The 20,158-nt window shown below is 42.9% G+C and overlaps 1 protein-coding gene across 15 annotated transcripts in view; it reads left to right on the top strand.

Annotated features, from left to right (window-relative positions):
* PARP4 (poly(ADP-ribose) polymerase family member 4) overlaps positions 1 to 20,158 on the top strand; it is a 74,415-nt gene that overhangs the window by 39,142 nt on the left and 15,115 nt on the right. For all 15 annotated transcript variants that reach the window (XR_014071050.1, XR_014071048.1, XR_014071049.1 and 12 more), the window contains 10 exons: positions 2,607 to 2,744; positions 5,972 to 6,167; positions 7,109 to 7,176; positions 7,747 to 7,934; positions 9,598 to 9,697; positions 11,447 to 11,617; positions 11,870 to 11,950; positions 13,968 to 14,048; positions 15,020 to 15,115; positions 15,712 to 15,834. Coding sequence is in view for 12 of the 15 variants with exons in the window: in XM_081549171.1 (XP_081405297.1) it covers positions 2,607 to 2,744; positions 5,972 to 6,167; positions 7,109 to 7,176; positions 7,747 to 7,934; positions 9,598 to 9,697; positions 11,447 to 11,617; positions 11,870 to 11,950; positions 13,968 to 14,048; positions 15,020 to 15,115; positions 15,712 to 15,834 (1,242 nt within the window). In the remaining 3 variants the exon portion in view is untranslated. The remainder of the gene's footprint in view (positions 1 to 2,606; positions 2,745 to 5,971; positions 6,168 to 7,108; positions 7,177 to 7,746; positions 7,935 to 9,597; positions 9,698 to 11,446; positions 11,618 to 11,869; positions 11,951 to 13,967; positions 14,049 to 15,019; positions 15,116 to 15,711; positions 15,835 to 20,158) is intronic.

Genomic DNA, 20,158 nt, shown 5'->3' with positions numbered 1-20,158 from the left:
AAAAAATTGCCATTTTCTTTGTCTTCTAGGACTGTTTCTTCTCATTTGTTCTAACCTGTCATGTAAAGTCCCTCTGGGGCTGTTTTCGCTGTCTCAGTGAGTCGGCAACTCCTCTTCCCTGACCCTGCCTGCTCCCCTGGGGCTGCTTTCCACGAGGCTTTTCCTCTTTAGTTCCCACCACCTAACAGAGCACAGCCTCCCTTACAACCCGAACGTCTGAAAACCTCCTCTTCTGCGTGTTCCCTTCCCACTGGGTAGGTGATCCCACTCATAATCTTGAAAAAATTGTCATCCCGCCTCCAGTGTTACTTCTGAGAGGTTAAACCTTTTTATCCCCTGTTCTTGATAGGCAGTCGTTTTGTTTTTGAGCCCTGCAAGAGTTTCATGTCTTCTGTTTATCCCTGATGTTCTGAAACTTCATCAGAACCTGACATTCATTCGTCATATGTATAATTCATGGCCTTTAGTTCTGGAGGATCCTCTTATATTTTAATAAACAAGTGTCCGTCTCCCCGTCACCTCTCAGTGACTCTTAGACATCCCTGAATTGAGCCCCTTGTTTTCTTACATTTTCTCTCCTGTTGTCCGTTTCCTTGTCCTTTCATCTTGCTTTCTGGGTGATTTTCTCAATTGTAAATTCCAACCATTTTACTGAAATTTTAATTCTCTCTCTTTTTTTTTTTTTGGCAAGAGCTCTTTTCTCTTCTGTAAATGTTCTCTGTTTTTCTGGCTTTTTGCTCAGTTGGCCTCCATTTTCATGTTGAAGGCTTTTCCTCCAGCATCTGGGTGGCCTCACTCTACGTTTGTCCTCAGAAGCCAGTTAGATGCTGTGTGGTAAGTGGGGCGAGTGGGCCCCGGGCCTGCGCTCGAGGCTGGTGGCAGCTGGTCTGCTGTGTGGGGGTGAGTCTCTTGTGAGTTTTCACCCTTGCACGGTTGTGCAGAGTACCTCAAGGGTGTTCACAGGTGTGACTGGGGACACCAGCCTTCACTTCACTGCCTGCTGTGTCTGTGCTTCGTTACACTTAGGACTCCCAAGTCTGGACTCCACTTGGTTGAATTTCTCTAAGTAATAAATCTTCAGTTTCCATTAGTGAGAAAACAGGTGCCAGCTGCTTGCTACCAAGGGCAGGGAGGGGACCTGGGCTGACAGCTCAGGGCATGATCCGCTCTCCAGTGCCTCCGAGGGGTCCTTCCCAAGGAGCTTCAGGCCTCGAGCCCACAGCTTGCTGCCGCCCCGCCATGGGGCTCAGGCAGTGGCTTCCTCTCCTCTGGCTGAATCACTTAACACAGCTCTGTCAGCTCTCCATCTTCTTATTGAAATTTGGTGGTGTCTTCTCTGCTTTTATCTTTGTTCCCATTCTCAATGTCTTTATGCCTTTTTTGTTGTAGGGTGTTTGGAGATCTTGCTAGGGAATAGAATTGTCTGTGTGCTCAGTTGTGTTTGACTGTTTGCGACCCCATGGACTATAGCCTGTTAGGCTCTTCTGTCCATGGGATTCTCCAGGCAAGAATACTGAAGTGGGCTGCCATTGCCTTCTCCAGGGGATCTTCCCAACCGAGAGATTGAAGCTGTGTCACTTGCATCTCCTACATTAGCAGGAAGATTCTTTACCACTATACCACCTGGGAAGCGAGAGAATAAAGTTAAACACATGCAAATAATACATCCTGAACAGGAACCCCTTGGCATCGGAGAGCTTTTGCTGTATAACAAACAATCCCAACATTTTGTGGATTAAAACGATAAACATTTGTTGTTTCTCAAGCTTTCCTCCTGTTGCTGGGGTCATGATAGGCTGGGACAGGTGGCTGGTGGCCTGGTGTCAGCCAGGGTGCTGGCCCTGGTCTCTCACCTGCCATAGGTTAGCTCAGAGCTCAGCACAGCAGAGGAGGGCAGCCTGTTCCACAAACACAGCGCAAGCCCCTGCTTGCATTCCATCTGCCAGCATCCCCTTGCCCACAGCACATTCAAGGGCAGAAAAATGGGCACGACCTCCTGAGCGGAGGAGCTGCAGAGTTTTACTACAGAGGGCAGGCCCAGAAATCTACCACACCGCCTTTGTCACTTAAAGCCTCCCCTCTGTATTTTCAGAAGGTATTTTATATTTATAAAAATACTACTTTACAATAAAGGCATAATTATAAAATTCCCATTGGGTTTTCTGTTTTACTATTCTGTGTTGTAATTATCTTCTGCATCCAGATAACGGGATACACAGACCAATCACCTTTGGGTCCAGGGTCTGAGACTGTCTCTAGGGGGCTGAGATTGCTTGTGTGTATCCACAGTAGATGGAGAAGGAAACAGCAATCCACTCCAGTATTCTTGCCTGGAAAATTCCATGGATAGAGGAGCCTGGCGGGCTACAGTCCATGGGGTTGCCAAGAGTCGACCACAACTGAGCGAATGACCACATGCACCTTAGAACCAAGGGGATAAAAACGTGATCTGGTCACACTTGTAAAACCTACAGTTCACAATTTGGGGATCTGTTGACACACTGTTGATTTTTAATAGAGTTATGTAAATCATGCACAGATTTGCTACTTGATAGTATGGTGTAATTCACTTATTTACTTTGTTCTCACGGTTGTTTGTTTTGCAGAGAACAGACTGCAAAGCTGTGATTAGTACAGTGGAAGGCAGCTCCTTAGACAGCAATGGATTTTCTCTCCTCATCGGTTTGGTTGATGTGCATCTCCCAAGAATGTGGGTTGAAAAGCATCCAGAAAAAGAAAGCGAGGTATAGTCCTTCTTACTTAAAAGTAGGAGATACTGTTGAAAAAGTATTTTAGAATAGATCATTTAAATTTGGAAATGATTGATAGTCTTGAAAAGCTAGCATTACAAAAAGAGCTCTCGCCACCCCAAGATTTTACAATTAAAAATATTCGTGATAGAGGAGATTCCCTGGCAGTCCAGTATTTCCGTAACAGGTTGCAGGTTCGATCCCTGGTTGGGATCCCCGCATGTGAGAGGCACAACCAAAAAATACTTATGACATCAAGAATGAAAAACTTTTGTGGTTTCAAGCAAAGCCCCCACGTGGCATATTTCCCATAAAAATCGTCATTTTTACCTTTGTTGTTGTTTAGTAGCTAAGTTGGGTCTGATTCTTTTGCGACCCTATGGACTGTAGCCCACCAGGCTCCTCCATCCATGGGATTTTCCAGGCAAGAGTACTGGAGCTGGCTACCATTTTCTTCCTCAGGGGATCTTCCCAACCTAGGGATCAAACCCAAGTCTCTTGTGTCTCCTGTGTTAGCAGGCAGATTCCTTACCACTGCACTACCTGGGAAGCAAATTTTACCTTAATAGTGTTCATTGCTCAGTTGTGTCTGACTCTTTATGACCCCTTGGACTGTAGCCAGCCAGGGTCCTCTATCCATGAGATTCTCCAGGCAAGAATACTGAAGTGGGTTGCCATTCCCTTCTCCAGGGGATCTTCCTGATCCAGGGATCAAACTCGGGTCTCTGGATAAAGGCAGATTCTTTACTGTCTGAGTCACCAGGGAAGCCCTAATTTTTTTTTTTTTACCTTAATCCCTACCAAAAAGAAAATGTGCTTTCATATATTACATTGGTTAGTCTGTATACTTTTTACAGCTTCTAAAACATTGATACTGTAAAAAGATACAAAATTATTTATGGCTGTTAGACCATATTATGTGGCTATTATAAATAATCTCTTCTAATTAAAATAAAAATTGAGAGCAACATCAGCAAGATGGTCAAATAAGACATCCTTTGCACGTACCCCATACAAATGGGCAACAGGTTCATGAAAAGATGTTCAGCATCACTAACCATCGAGGAAATGCAAATGAAGACCACAAAGAGGTATCACCTCATACCTGTTAGAACGACTGTTTTCAAAAAGACCGGATAAGTATTGGCAAGGAAGTGGAGGAAAAGGAACACTCGGACATTGTTTATGGGAATGTAAACTGGTGTAGCTGCTGTGGAGAACAGTGTGAAGGACAGTGTGAAGGATCCTCAAAAAATAGAACTACTAGGACTTGCCTGATGGTCCAGTGGTTAAGAATCCACCCGCCAGTGCAGGAGACACAGGTTTGATTCCTGGTCCAGGAAGATCCCACATGCTGCAGAGCAGCTAAACTCATGCTCCACAAATACTGAACCTGTGCTCTAGAGCCTGGGAGCTGCAACTCCTAATGCCCAAGTGCCCTGGAGCCCGTGCTCCCATCTCTGCCATGAGAAGCCGAGCACCACAGCTAGAGAGTAGAGCCTGCTCCCCATAGCTGGAGAAAGCCATGTGCAGCAACCAAGATCCAGCACAGCCAAAAATAAATAATAAATAAAATAAACATTAAAAAATAGAGCTACTGTATAACCCTGCAATCCCACATCTTGGTATATTTCAAAGGAAATGAAATGACTGTCTCAAATACTCACACCCCAGTGTTCATTGCTGCATTATTTATAATAAGACATGGAAACAACCTAAGTGTCCTTTGATGGATGAATGGATAAAGAAAATTAAACATGTACACATATATGTAACACATGCAACGCATATGTAGTATATGTTACCTATACATACAGTAGAATATTACTCAGTTATAAAAAATAAGGAAATCCTGCCATTTGCAACAACACAGATAGACCTTGAGAGTATCATGCTAAGTGAAACAAGTCAGACAGAAAAATATAAATACTGTATAATCTCACTTACATGTGGTGCCTAGAAAAAGCTGAGCTCACAGAAACAGAGGGTAAAATGGTGGGGCTCAAGGGAGGGAGAGTAGAAATAAGGTGGTGTTGGTCCGAGGATACTAATGTCTAGGTATAAAACAAATAATTTCTCGGGATCAAATATGTAGGATGATGACTATAGTTAAGCATATTGTGTTGTGTATTTGAAGGTTGCTAAGACTAAATCTTAGATGTTCTTGCTAGCTAACCTTATTGTGGTAGTCATTTCACAGTACTATGTGCCAGATGATTGCGCTGTAAATCTTGAACTTACACAATGCTGTATGTAAATCATGACCAGTAAATCTGGGGGAAGGTTTTAATGGAAACTAATAGTAGTTCTATTTTGAGTGTTGGTTGGTTGTAAGATAAAAAGGTGAGTGTGCGCATTTCAGTCATCACATACCACAGTGGAAGAGAGTGGGACATATTCATTATTCATTCATCCTGAAGACACTTTTGATATCACAGCAATGTTCAGATATTAATTCTGTATTAGTTCTGAACCTCTCGGGTTTATGAGGTTCACGTTGGGAACCCCAGCTCTGACATTCTGCTTTTTATTTGATCTCCTATAGGCCATCTCATTGTTGAATAAATCTTATTCTTTTTGTTTTTATAGTATTATTTTGCCTGATTAGAAAGTTTTCAGATTTTACAAGTAAATCTTTTCCAATAAAAATTACACATTTATGCCAAATGTTGCAAATCCTAGGTACATGTGTATCTTGTTTGTACCTTAGAGGGTTTTGTGAGATACTAGGCGTGTACAAACTCAAGGGTCTTTGAAGTGCCACAGCTGAGTGTGGTTTAAAGGGGCAGGGTAAGTTGCTGAACCCTGTAAGCAGCAAAAATTAGTACCTTTTCATTCATCTTGCCTGTGATGTGGGTTGTTGTACACTGGGTATGCTCCTGATGAAGTGCACACTCCTATGTACATTAGTGTGGGGTGTCTCTCCCTTCTGGAGGCTTAGAGGATTTTTTTTTTTTTTGCCAGCCATTCCTACTGACAAGTGGCACATTCCCACGAGGGTCTGAGAAGTAGTGAGAGGCCATGGGCCTGAGCCCACAGAGCCTCATTGTTTAGGTTGGTCGCTCTCAGTGCTTTGTAACTGTCCCAACTACAAGTCCATCATTTAGAAAAGCTGTAGAGTGGGTTTTAGAGGGAAGTTCTGGGTCTCTAGGTGCATGTAAATAACCAGACGAACTCAAGTGATAAGAAGCACCAGCCTAGCTCCTGTTTTCTCCCTTTAGGCCTGCATGCTTGTGTTTCAACCAAATCTTGATATTACTGTCCCTGACAAAGCTGAGAGGAGTGAAGTGATTATTTGTCTTGATTGCTCCAATTCCATGGAGGGCGAGACATTGCTGCAAGCCAAGCAGATTGCCTTGCATTCACTGTCCTGTGTGGGAAAGGAGCAGAAGGTGAATGTCATCAAGTTTGGCACAGGTGAGTGCTCCGTCCTGCGCCTCCTCCAGAGTGTCAGCACGTCGATGGGAAGGGGTGACTGTGACCTGTCTGTGGAGTGAGAGGCAGCACAGCGAGGTTCAAGAGCAAGAACTCTGGAGCCAGGTCCCTGGCTTGAATCCCAGCTCTGCACCTGAGCCCTGGGTGTGGCCTTGGGCAGCTTACTGGAACTTGGTTCTCTCATCTGTAACAGAAGAGAAATAGTCCCTCCTCATAGTGCTGTTGTGAGGGTTGAGCTCATGTATTTAAAGGACTTTAAACAATGCCTATCATATAGAAAATGCCAGATGAGTATTACTGTTGTTATTGTTACCAGTTGAACTGAGTGTGAGACCCTTGGTCTGATGAGTTCGAGGGTCCAAGGATCAGGACAGAACCTCTGAAACCAGCAAGGTGATGGAGGAACTGTAAGGAACAGTCTCAGGAGGCACCAGATGAGCTCCACTGAAGAAAGGACTGTCCCCTCCAGGTGGGGTCCAAGGGCTTCTCAGGCCCTCGGAAGGAGCAGCGTGGGGTGAGGGGACAGCCACACCCTGCTGATTCTTATTTACTGTGCCGTTTGGCAGAAAAGGCAGCCCCTTCACTAAGGAGGAAGGAGCCAGGGTCTGCTGCTGCCGGTGGGGAGAGGTCAGATGAGCAGGGAAATGCCGAGGGCCGCAGGGCGGCGTGGCCTGCTGCCTGGGCTGTCCCTATGTCCTGTGTCTTCCTCTGCATGTAGTTGGCTAAGAAACAGACTCCCCATGCGCAGCCTGACCCAGGTCATTTTTGCTCAGTTAAGTGTGTCATTTGAATGCAGTGGAATTTTTTAAAGGAACGCTGTGGTGAATTATTTTTATGTATTAAAATTACCAACCATTATTGTTTGTTAGTGGTCAAAAAGTGAATATTTAATGGCAACATCTTACACCAGTCTTATCACACAGGTTACAAGGAATTATTTTCATATCCTAAGTGCATCACAAGCAATAAGATGCCCACAGAGTTCATCATGGTGAGTACCAGTAGCTGCCTTTGTCCTCTGTCTTCTCTCTGTCAGGCTTCAGTGGTTCTGCCCGGTCTTTCTCCCCAAGAAGCCCTAGTCCTTCCATTTCTGTACGTGGATGGGCTCTTTTAGTTCATTAATAAAAGTGATATGAACTCATTAAGAAAATGGAAAATTAAAAAAGAAAAAATCATTCACAGTCCCACCATCTGAATACAATCAGCATTAACAGTTTTGAATGTTTTGCTCTGTCCCCTTTCTTTCTTTCTTTTTTTAAATTGAGCAAACTAGGAATGGCTAATTGTGTCTTCAGTCCAGACTAGCTGGCAATCCCAGGGGTGTTTTGATGTAATAGTTCTTTGAAAACCATAAAGAAACAAAAGCCAAGTAATAATATTATAGATACTGTCTGACATGAAATAAACTAAAAGGATAGTTGTTCCACAAATGAATCATTAGGAAAGAACTTCCTTTTGGTGACAGTAACCCTCAGTAAGGGGTGTGCTTCAGTAAGTGATTACAGTTGGTGGTGAAGACACCCCAAAAGGAGTAAATGATCTTTTGCTTCATTTCCTCCAGTCTGCTACACCTACCATGGGAAACACAGATTTCTGGAAGACGCTTCGATACTTAAGTTTGCTGTGCCCTTCCCACATGTTACGGAACATCCTCCTTATATCTGACGGGCACCTCCAGAACAAGAGCCTGACGTTGCAGCTCGTAAGAAGAAGCGTGCCGCACACCAGGCTGTTCTCCTGTGGGGTCGGGTGAGCACAGGTGGGCCGGTCCCACAGGGAAAGTCAGCAGGCAGGAGCTGCTCGGTGCAGAGGTGCCGGCTCTGGGCTCTTGGCCCTGGCCGCTGCCTGGGTCTCGGAGCCTGAGCAGCCGCAGGTTAGCTGTGACTCTGGGGGAATGCCTTCACCCTCTTCTGTGAGGTGGAGATGACAGTGGGTCTAATAGGCTTACTCTGAAAATCTCATGAACTTGTGTACATGGAAACAGCCAGTAAGCTCCACTTCACTGTTGGAGACTGTTACTTGTATAATTGAGCCTAACCTGGCAGGCCAGGCACACCCAGGGCTGATGGTGACCCCTCCCCAGCCCACCCCCGGTCGCTCTGTCCCTTCCCCGCACACCTCTGACTGCTGCCATTTTCTCACTGGCATTTGCTCACCCTGCTGTGTACAGGAATCTTTCTCTAGAGAAGCTAAAACCCACTACTGTTGGTATTCACTCCCTCCCCATTTATAGTTAACATTTTTGCATTGAATGGGGGATTACAGTGTAAAAATAAGGAAGACAGCAGAGAGCAGGGACCATGCTCTCATTTGCACACAGCATGCCTGACCCTGCCCCCTGCTGTCCTCCGCTGTGAAGTCACTGTCCTGGCCAGTGGGCCTCGGCCTCCCTGGGCAGGACGTCCCACTGCACAGGCGGGGGTGAGGAGGGATGTCCAGGGCTCTCCTACCCATAGTCATAGAGCAAAGGGAGCAGATCGTGACCAGGGACGGAGGTGACCCTGAGCTTGGACACAGTTTGTCCAGTTTTTAATGTCTTTCTATGGGTTTCTTCTTCATTTTATACGTATGCATTTGTGTTCACATGCTAACCACATTTCGTGAGTCTTCAGGAACAGAGACTGTTTATCCCGCCTGTTTAACAAGTGGTCCTCTCAGGCCCACACAGCAACCTCACTAACCCGTAAAAGCTGTAAATACATATAGACTGTGGCTTAAGGATTATCTAATCAGTGTTGTAATCAAATCAGTTAGTTTTGATCACTGAAGACATACCCAGTGTTATCAATAGGCTGAAGTATATTTCCAAAATAACTTTCTTAAGCTCTTTTTCTGAAAAAATTATCGATCACTTGTCTAGTATTTCAGGAGGAACTTCTCTAACAAAGTACTCTTGATTAGTTGTAGAATAATTGAGAGAAATGTAACAGAACATTGTCAGTTAAATATCAAAGATTACATTTGCCAGAGTGAGAGTTACTTCCTAGTTCTTTGTCATCTAAATGTGGACTACATTTTAAGATGCAGGCTTGGTTAACTCTTCTGTCAGCCTTGACTTTAGAATCACTTGAGGGCAGCTTTGACATTCATTGAGAGTGGGTCCCAGTCACCATCCCGGTCACAAACACTCCAGGGGTTTCTCAGAATCATCTCCTCCCTCCTCCAGTGAATCAGAAGCCAGAAATTTATGCTTTTCTCTCTTGTGAAAGAGACATGAGTCTTCTGATATGTGGGAACTTGGGTTACCCAGACCTGCAGATGTTTTCTACTTTCTGGCCTAAGTTTTATATCTGCCTTCAGCTACAGAACATAACGTGTCTTCCACTGAGTCCTAAGCTGTGTCAGTATTCACTACGTGTACTTCAACATGTTTCTAAAATTCCTTTAAAATTAAAACATGAAATGTTATCAGTTCTACAGCAAATCGTCATGTCTTACGGACTCTGTCCCACTATGGTGCTGGAGTATTTGAATATTTTAATTCAAAATCCAAACATAGCTGGAAAAAACAGGTATGTGTCTCAAACATCTTATTTCAGTCTTACGTTTAAATGTGCAAATCTCATCTTCCTAGAAATCTAGTGACAGTAACTTCTGTGTTTTCATCAATGGAAAAGGGAGCTAGAAAAAGGCAAAAAGGTACCCAAAGCGTATGCAACCCACCTTTAGTTACCCCTAGCCTTCCCCTCACCCTTAGTTACTGCTAGGCTTGCACAGGAAATACTCCACTGAGGCGTTCATCTAGCTAACTTTTTTTTTTCAGTTTATGTATTATTGCATGGATGCAAGCCTTAACCATGGTTCTGACAACATGAATTCCTCTTCCCATCTCTAACCACTGATTACTATAAACCTCGGCATACTGTTTATTTTAGCCACATCGAGCCTGGCCATTGATTCCATCTTGTCATCTCGATGAGCTTCAGATTCAAAACACACACTAACTGGAGCTCTGCGGGCAGTTGTAGCTAGTGGTTTGATTTCTGCTTTATATAATGTCATGGGTTGATTTTTAAAAGTGAAATATTACATGTTTCACTTGATTAATTTTTTATTGTGGCAAAATATACATAAGCTTTACCATTTTCAGGTGTACAATTCAGGATTATTAAGTGAACTCACAGTATTGTGTCGCCATCACCATGATCTAGCTCCAGAACATTTCCATCATCCCAATCAGAAAGTCTGTCCCTAATTCTTTTCTTTTTTTGGCTGTGCCATGTGGCATGTAGCAATCTTAGTTCCCTGACCAGGGATCAAACCCGCACCTCTGCAGTGGAAGCACAGAGTCAACCCCTGGGGACCCAGGGAAGCCCCTCTCCCCCTGGTTAAACAGTGACTCCTCACCCCTGCTCCCCCAACCCCTGGCACCCACACTCTTCTGTCTCTGTGAATTTGGCTCCTCTAGGAACCTCATATAAGTGGAATCCGGCAATGTTTGTCTTTTTGTGACTGGCTTATTTCATTTGGGATAGTGTTTTTGAGGTCCATTCATGTTGTAGTATATGTCAGAATTTTCTACATTTTTAAGGCTGAAAAATATTCCATTATATGTATACACCACATTTTGTGTATCCATTTATTGTCCCTAGACCCTGGGGTTGTTTCTGCCTTTTGACTGTGAATCATACTGACATGATGAATGGTGTACAGGCATATGTTGGAGGCCCTAATTTCAGTACCCAGAAGTGGGATTGCTGGGTCACGTGGTAACTGCACTTAGTGTTTTAAGAGCTGCCATACTGTTGTTCACTGGCATTTTACATTCCCACTAGCAGTGTGCCAAGGTTCCAGGTTCTTCCACATCTCCATCATCACTTATTTTCACACTTTTTGATTTTATAGAGCCCTCCCAGTGGATGTGAGTTTGTATCTAATTAAGGTTTCAATTTGCATTCCCCTAGTAACAACATATTTTCATGTGCTGATTGGTCATTAGCATATCTTCTTTGGAGAAATGTCTATTCAAGTCCTTTGTAGGGTTAATTTTTGTAACTGGAATCTACTACACGACAAAGTTGTATAATGGTAATTAATTAATAGAATAATTTTAAGATGTTTTGTGAATTTAAATTATGTGCTAGTGCTATTATTAAAAATTTGACTTAGAATCCTTTTGGAAATGTACCCTGTAGTAGGAAGGAGGAAAAACACCAAAGAGCTACAATTCCCAAAGGACAGAATGTAAAGTCATTTTAAGTGTTAGGTAACTATTTTCTGGATGTAACACTGAAAGAGAAATAACTCCTCTTGATAAATAGATAGAAGCCCAGATGGATAGGCTGAGTTCTCCCAGTTGCCACTCGGTCTCCGTCAAATGGCAGCAGCTGAGCACGGACGTCCCCGCACCCCTGCAGGCCCCCGCCCAGGTGCAGTCCCTGTTTCACAGTGAGCGACTCCTCGTCTACGGGCTCACGCCTCACTGTACACAGGTGAGGAGCATGCAGGCATTTTATCATGGGAACAGCAATGTGTTTTGCTAATAACTTTCTTTTTTCTTCCCTTTCCTTTACCCCCAAGTCATAATATGCTGCACAGTTTTTCCTGGGATCACAGCGGTTGGTTAACCAAGGGCACTGGAGAGCCTCTTAATTCCCATTAAAATCACTGAAAGAATCGCTGTTGAACTAACCAGGACATTATGAAGTAGAAAAACTATAAGGAATTTTTTTTTCCCATTTCAGGCAACTCTACATGCGATAATTCAAGAGAGAGAGTATTCTACAGTGGTGTCAACTACTGAACTTCAGAAGACAACTGGAACGGTGAGATAAAAAACGTAAACTGCGCACTCACTGTTTTTGAAAGTTAAAATAGTTCTGTATTTTCATATTTAATGCACCATGTCCTTCCTGCATTGTTTTCTGTGTTGACATCTTAGCACCTGATGTGATGTGGAGGGTTGTCATCTCCACAAGCGAGGATACTCTCCATCAGTTTCTAAGGCAGCAGCTCTTCATCTGGGGTCTTGAGTCCAGGAGTATCCACAGGGGCATCAGTGGGTGTAAATAACTGCAGTTAAACCTGGTGTTTTGTGAATGAAACCTTTAAACGTGGTTCTCAAAGATGTGCACGTCACCCTACAATTCAGTGTACCTACAGTGCCTGGTCCATGCCACTTATTTTAGAATACTGAGTATAACTGTACTGGACGACAAGTAAAACATTGTATATTGAGGATGTGTTTTTGTTTTTTCTGTTTTTGGATTAAAATCAAATGAATTTGTAGTATTTGCATTAGTACCAAATCTGCTATAGTTAGATCTGGAAAATTCCTAACCTGTCTATGCTGTATGCCTGGAGAATTCCATGGACAGAGGAGCCCGGTGAGCTACAGTCCATGGGGTCAAAAAGAGTCAGACATGACTGAGGCAGTAACTACTACTACTATTTATAGGAGTATTTACATAACCAGACAAAGCATTCCTTATTTATATCTATATAACCAAACATTGCTGTGGCTCAGTGGTAAAGAATCCACCTGCCAATGCAGGGGACGCAGGTTTGATCCCTGGAGAAGGAAGAGCCCCTGGAGAAGGAAATGGCAACCCACTCCAGTATTCTTGGCCTGGGAAATCCCATGGACAGAGGAGCCCAGCAGGCTACAATCCACAGGGTCACAAAAGAGTTGGACATGACTTAGTGACTAAACAAGAACAACAACAAAAATAAAGCAAAGCTTTCATTTTGGCATTGAATGAAAACATTTAACTTATTACTTGCCAATGACTTATGTATAGAATTTAAGGGCATCTTTGTATTGTCTGAAAAACTGAATCTCAGTGGGATTTTACCTGAGAGCAGGTCATTTTCCATAAAGTCACAATTTTTATAATTGTCCTTCCACTGTGAATCATGGCCTTACCAGTAAAAAATGGCAGGAGTTGGAATTGTCACTGACGGGAGACATTGCCATTTGAGTGAGTCCTGTTGTTTCAGCCATTTGAGGAAAGGACGGTGCCCTGGCCCTTGACTTCCTGGTGCTCTGTCTGTGGCCCCTTCAGAGTGGAGATTACAGTCAGGCCTCACAGCCCTGGGCTGGCTCTCCCAGTAGAGCAGTTCACACGTGTGTAGAAAATGCCAACTATAGGGACAGAATGGAGATGAGTGGGTGCCAGGACTGGAGGTGACTGACTACTCAGCGACACGACATGAGGTTTTAATGGGAAGAAATCCCCTCCTCTGTGTTTCAGTGGTGCTCACACACCGTCAGTATGCGTGTGTACTCAGTCACTTCAGTCGTGTCCGACTCTTGGTGACCCCATGGACTGTAACCCACCAGGCTCCTCTGTCCAGGGGATTCTCCAGGCAAGAATACTGGAGTGGGTTGCCATGCCCTCCTTCCAGTGATCTTCCTGACCCAGGGATCAAACCCTGGTCTTCTGCATCGCAGGCAGATTCTTTACAGCTGAGCCACCAGGGAAGCCCCCACATACAGTCTGTGAAAGTGAAAGTCGCTCGGTCATGTCCGACTCTTTGTGGCCCCATGGACTATACAGTCCATGGAATTCTCCAGGCCAGAATACTGGAGTGGTTAGCCTTTCCCTTCTCCAGGGGATCTTCCCAACCCAGGGATCAAACCCAGGTCTCCCACATTGCAGGCAGATTCTTTACCAGCTGAACCACCAGGGAAGCCCACACACCATCTATATTAGTTAAAACTCATCAACCTGCACACCTCAAGGGGGTGAATTTCATGGAATGTAAACACATCTCAATTATTTAAATGATTTCCTATGTATGACATGAATTAGAATCTTTTTTCCTTTGCTGCCTGAACAGATGATTCACAAGCTGGCAGCGCGAGCTCTGATCAGAGATTACGAAGATGGCATTCTCCATGAAAACGAAGTGAATCACGAGGTTTGCTTTTTCACGTGAAAGCCATTGTCTTTTTCTTGGCCTTTCTTGAGTTGCTTTATCTGTGGAAATGTGAGTGAGGATCAGCAGGTGGAAAGAGACCCCTGTCATCATTGCCGTGTTTTCCATGCCGGGGTGCAGGGTGCCCTGTAGTTACTTGATTTAGTTTTTAGTTAGCTCGTTGAATGAATTATTGACAGAACCCTGTGATCATTGTCTCTGTCAGAGGGAGGCAAAGGAGACTCAGACGCCTCCCTCAGTGCCTGTAAAGACACCACCTAGGTGCTTGTGTGTTGTAGTGTGAGTGTCTCCGTGATGAAGAGGCCGGGTCTGGGGGCTGAGCCACCTGTGAAGCTCAGCAGAGCCAAGCCCGCCTTGGCCCCACATCACTGAGCCACTGAGGCCCTGGCAGGGGACTCCCTCTGCTACCCCATACCCAGAGGACTGCTGTCAAACGATGGCTGGAGCACTCAGCACGCTCCTCCCTAGGCAGCTGGTTCCCTCAGAGGTCAGCGCCCTCTTTCCCACCCTCAGGTCGGCAGCCTTGGTCCTGCTTTGCTCAGGGTCCTTTTCCATATGAGGGCAGCTGACCAGTGCACTGGCAGGCCAGCCTGGACCAGTTCCTCCACCTCCCGACACCCTGGGCTCCTCATCTTTAAAGACAGACTCACTGTGACAGGTCTTACAAGCCACAAGAAGCTCATGAATATGAATCACTCTTTCTGTACTTTAGCCTCTCGTTGAGCCCATTTTTTGCAGGAAATGGCAAGTTAGCCACTTGAGATACTTAGAGCCATCGACTCAATGTTGTGTTGGAAATCCTAATTATAAAATTATCTTCTACTTATAGAAACACACCTTTTTGTATTATGTAGTACTCATTTAATTGGTCATATATAGCTAAATAGTGAAAAATAGGACATGATTTCATTTGTTATTCATTATTATCCTGTCTTGTTATTCATTTTTCTTAGATGAAGAAGCAAACCTTAAAATCTCTGATTATTAAACTCAGTAAAGAAAACTCTCTCATAACACAATTTACAAGCTTTGTGGCTGTGGAGAAAAGGGTATGTATTGTTAATTCATGATCATTTTATCTATATTTGCGCGCTAAGAAGACTCTTGCCTTCACTGTCACTGGTGGCCCCTGCATCCATGAAGAGCAGCAGAGAGCCTCTCATCCATGCAGGGCACAGGGCTCGCGTGATCTCTGCATGAGTTACCTGTGCTGTTATTTTAATGTTATAGTTGAATTAGTACACAATTAATAAAGATGAGAAATGCCAAAAATGTAACAAATTGTTGACTATGTGAATTTTAAGATATACTACAATTTGTTACATTTTTGGCATTTCTCACCTTTATTAATTCTTGACCCTCAAAAAATAAGAGAGGCCTGGGCTCCCCTTACCCTCTGAGTGGCCCTTTCTCCTACACAGTTTGAGAGGAGAGCCCGCCAAGGCACTTGGTGCAGTGCCACCCAGCGGGTACTCTGTGAAGGGGACCCTCACCCCAACCTGACCATCTTCTCCCCTAGCACACAGGATCCAGTCTGACCCCCAAACATATTCCAAACCAAACATTCGTGAGGCTTTAGAGTTTGTAATAATAATTTAATGTGATAATGTCTGTTTTCTCTTTACCTGATTGTGATTCAATACAGGATGGTAATGAGTCACCTTCTCCTGATATTCCAAATACTTTGGAACTTATTGCCAAAGAAGACATAGATTTTCTGCCATACATGAGCTGGCAGGGGGAACAACCAGATGCCAGCAAGATGCAGGTAAGTGTTCATTACAAATCAATTGATACTGTGTGTTCATGCTTTTATGATGGTAAGGGGAACCCTTCGCTAAAATAGCATTCTTTTGATCTGTATACACAGATATTGATGTCTCCCTGATGATGGGAATTTTTGCACATTTTTAAAAATGCTGTTACGTGACTGAGAAAGGCTCCATTTACAAATGTAGCTATAAAGTACAGAAGAGGAACAATTGTGGTTACAGACAAACTGTGGTTCAGGAAGCCAAAGGCCTTCCCTCTAAGAGAGACAATCAGTTCATCCTGAAAGTAGTGATAAAAGCCTATCTAATCATCTGACTTCACCACCAATATTTATTAAAGTTTGTAGTGCTTTATGCTGTGGCCTTTGTAACCACATAATAGAAGTTGAGAAGCACAACTTAAATAAAAACTGAAAGATGTTAGTCACTAGTCGTGTCCAACTCTTTGCAACCGCATGGACTCCCACCAGGCTCCTCTATCCTTGAAATTCTCCAGGCAAGAATACTGGAGTAGGTTGCCATTCTCTTCTCCAGGGAAATAAAACCTAGAAGGCATATACAAAAGCAAAGGAACAAAACAGTGGTAGTAAGACTCTGCAGTATCCAAGTTAGAGAATTAAAACCGCCAAAATTTAAGGATTTAAAATCCAAGGGAAAAAATTTATGTGCTTCCAAGGTGGCCCTAGTGCTAAAGAACCTGCCCGCCAACACAGGAGACATAAGAGACACCAGTTTGATCCCTGGGTCAGGAAGATCCCCTGGAGGAGGGCATGGCAGCTCACTCCAGTATTCTTGCCTGAAGAATCCCATGGACAGAGGTGCCTGGCGGGCTACAGTCCATGGGGTTGCCAAGTCTGACACGACTTGGCAACAAAAGAACAAAATGTAAAAGATCTTGGCTAGCTAAAACAACTTTGAAAAAGAAGAGGTTGGAGGCCTTACACCTCTGATATCAAGGCTTACTATAAAGCCACAGTAAGTAGGAAAGTGTGGTATTAACATAAAATGGACATCTAGACCATTGGAACAGCGTGGAGAATCTAGAAATACATCCAGATATATACGGCCAATTGTCTACAGAGGTACCAAGGCTATTCAGTGGGGGAAAACGATCTTTTCAAAAAATGGTTCTGAAAAGATTGTATAGTCATGTACCAAAAAACAAAACAAAACCCCTCTACCCTTAGCTCACTCCATATAAAAAGATTGACTGGATTATTGGCTTGAATGTAATAACTGAAACCTGAATATCTGGGAAGAAAACATAGGAGAAAACCTTAATGAACTAGGGTTGTACAAAGCTTTCCTAAATTTAAGGAACAACCCAGAAAAAAAATTGGTGAACTGGACTTTATTAATATCAAAAGCTTTTGTTCTTCAGAAGACACTGTTAAGAAAATAAAAGGGCAGACTGGGAGAAAATGTTTAGAAAACATATCTGACAAATATGTTTATCTAAAATATATAAAGAAATCTTACAATCCGATAATAAGAAAACAAGCCAGTAAAAAAAATAAGCAGAAGATCATTTTAGAAAACTCTCAGTTTCTTAAAGAGTTAACTATACACCTGTCATTTGACTCAGCCAAATGAAATGAAAGTATATGTTTACACAAAGACTTGTGCATGAGTATTCATTGTGGCTTTACTTGTAGCAGCCAGAAGTTGGACACAACCATCAGGAGATAAATGAATAAACAACTTGTGGTACAGCCTTACAAGAGTAACTACTCAGCAGTAAAAAGGAGAAACAGTGTTAGTCTCTCAGCCGTGTCTGACTCTTTGCAACCCAATGGACTGTAGCCTGCCAGGCTCCTCTGTCCATGGGATTCTCCAGGCAAGAATACTGGAATGGATTGCCATTCCCTTCTCCAGAGGATCTTCCCGACCCAGGGATTGAACCCAGATCTTCTGCATTGCAGGCAGATTCTTTATATTCTGAGCTACAGGGAAGTCCTGTAGCTCAAAAAAAGGTTAAAAAGGAGAATTAACCATTGATACATACAGCAACATGGATAAACATCAGGACAGTTACAGTGAGTAAAAGTCAAAGAAGCTGTAAGCTTCCATTGACACATAATATGTGCAAACCAATCTGAAGTTACAGAAAGCAAGGAGGAGGAGTGAGATGGTTCACAAAAGGGCACGCTAAAGGAGTGTGTGCTGAATATGTCATTCCCCTCATTGTGACAATGGTCTCAGGGATGTATATTTACTCCAGAACTCATCACTCTAAGATGTAGCTGTGTATGTCAATTATACCCAGATAAATCTATTTTGAATATATAATTAGCTCTAGCAAAATTGCCTCTTTGCGTGTCCAGCTCTCTGTGGCCCCATGGACTGTAGCCCATCAGGTTCCTCTGTCCATGGAATTTTCCAGGCAAGAATACTGGAGTGGGTTGCCATTTCCTACTCCAGGGGATCTACCCAACCCAGAGATCAAATCTGCCTGTCTTGCATCTCCTGCATTGGTAAGCAGATTCTTTATCTCTAGAGCCACCTGAAAGCCCAAATTGCTGCTACATAGGTTATATTAGTTCACTCTCCCATCAGCAGCACTTGAGAGGCTGTTACTCTATTCTCTCTTTAACCCAGTATATTATTCAAATTTATGATCTTTACAGATCTGATAGGTTATAAGCATATTAGTGGTATTTTAATTTTCATTTCTTTATGAGTGAAAGGGAACATATTCTTATTCCTAAGAGCCCACATATTCGTCTTTTCTAGGTATTGTCCATTAATGTCTTTTACCTTTTTAAATTGTGAGATTAGTCATTTTCTTATTTATTTTAGGAAAATTATATTTTTTAGGGAAATTAGGCCTTTATGATAAAAGTTGCAAAAATTTGTTTCTCAGTTTGCCATTTGTATTTTGATGTTGCTTATCATCATTTTGTCCTGCAGGTATTGTCATGCACTCAAGCTTTTTCATCTTTAGGTTTCTTTGTTTTGTATCGCTTTGTCTTTTTTCATGCTTAGAAATCTTTCCTTCAGATATTATGCTTTTTAAAAATTTCTCACTATTTCTTTTTTTAAATAGTTTTATGGCTTCATGTTTATGTTGAAATTTGCGCCCAATCAGAATCTTTCCTGGTATAAGATGGGACATATGGGAACAACTTTATTCCTTTCCAGATGACTTCCGACTTTCCCCAGCACCATTTATTAAATAAGTCTTCTTTTCCTCAAATTGATTTGAGGATCTTTGTTGTCTTTATCATCTCCTAACTCCCCACATGTGTTAGGATCTGTTGCTGGACCCTGTATTCTGTTTCCTAGATCAGTCTGTTATAACTGTAATTTTATAAAAGTCTTTAGTGTCTGATGGGTCTGGTCCATCACTTGCTCTTTTCTCACTTTGCTCATCTAATTAAGAAAAATTTAACCAGATATGCATTTGTAAATATTATTTTGAAATGTGTGTGTTATCCTGTGTCCTACAGTATTAGTTATACGTGCCGAACTGTGCTTAGTTGCTCAGTCATATCTGACTCTGTGTGGCCCCGTGGACTGTTGCTTACAAGGCTCCTCTGTCCATGGGGATTCTCCAGGCAAGAATACTGGAGTGGATTGTCATGCCCTCCTCCAGGGCATCTTCCCAACCCAGAAATTGAACCCAGGTCTCCTGCATTGCAGGCAAATTGTTTACCCTCTAAGTCACAAGGGAAGCCCAAGAAGACTGGAGTGGGTAGCCTATCCCTTCTCCAGGGGAGCTTCCCAACCCAGGAATCGAACTGGGGTCTCTTGCATCGCAGGAAGATTCTTTACCAGCTGAGCTACCAGGGAAGCCCCATTAATTATTTAAATATACACATTTGTCTGAACTGGAAAGAGACTACTCCTTTAAAAAAAAAAAAAAAGCTCATTTACATTGGTAAAACTAAAAGCTGATTATTTCCAACATATCTCAAAGACTAGTAATTCATATAAAATTTGATTTTATTTACATGCATGTTTTTAAGGAACACTCTTTAAAATTTATCCAGATAATAGTAGTGACGGAGCATCCCTCATTCTTTTTTATACATTTTCATATTCTAGTGTGAAAGTGAAGTCGCTCAGTCGTGTCCGACTCTTTGCGACACCATGGACTGTAGCCTACAAGGCTCTTCCGTCCATGCGATTCTCCAGGCAAGAATAATGGAGTGGGTTGCCATTTCCTTCTCCAATATTCTAGTGTAAAAGACATTAATTTACTTTAAAGCTTTGGGATTTTTTTCAGTTTTCTCATTTTCTTAATATTGCTATAAAGCAATATAAAAGACTGGAATAATTTCATTCTATCAGTTTATTTTAGGGCTGCTAAGTTGCTTT

Source organism: Giraffa tippelskirchi, chromosome 12 (assembly GCF_054371585.1).
Source record: "Giraffa tippelskirchi isolate mGirTip1 chromosome 12, T2T-mGirTip1v1.2.pri, whole genome shotgun sequence".
NCBI lineage: Eukaryota > Metazoa > Chordata > Mammalia > Artiodactyla > Giraffidae > Giraffa > Giraffa tippelskirchi.
This window is presented reverse-complemented; position numbering and strand designations above follow the sequence as displayed.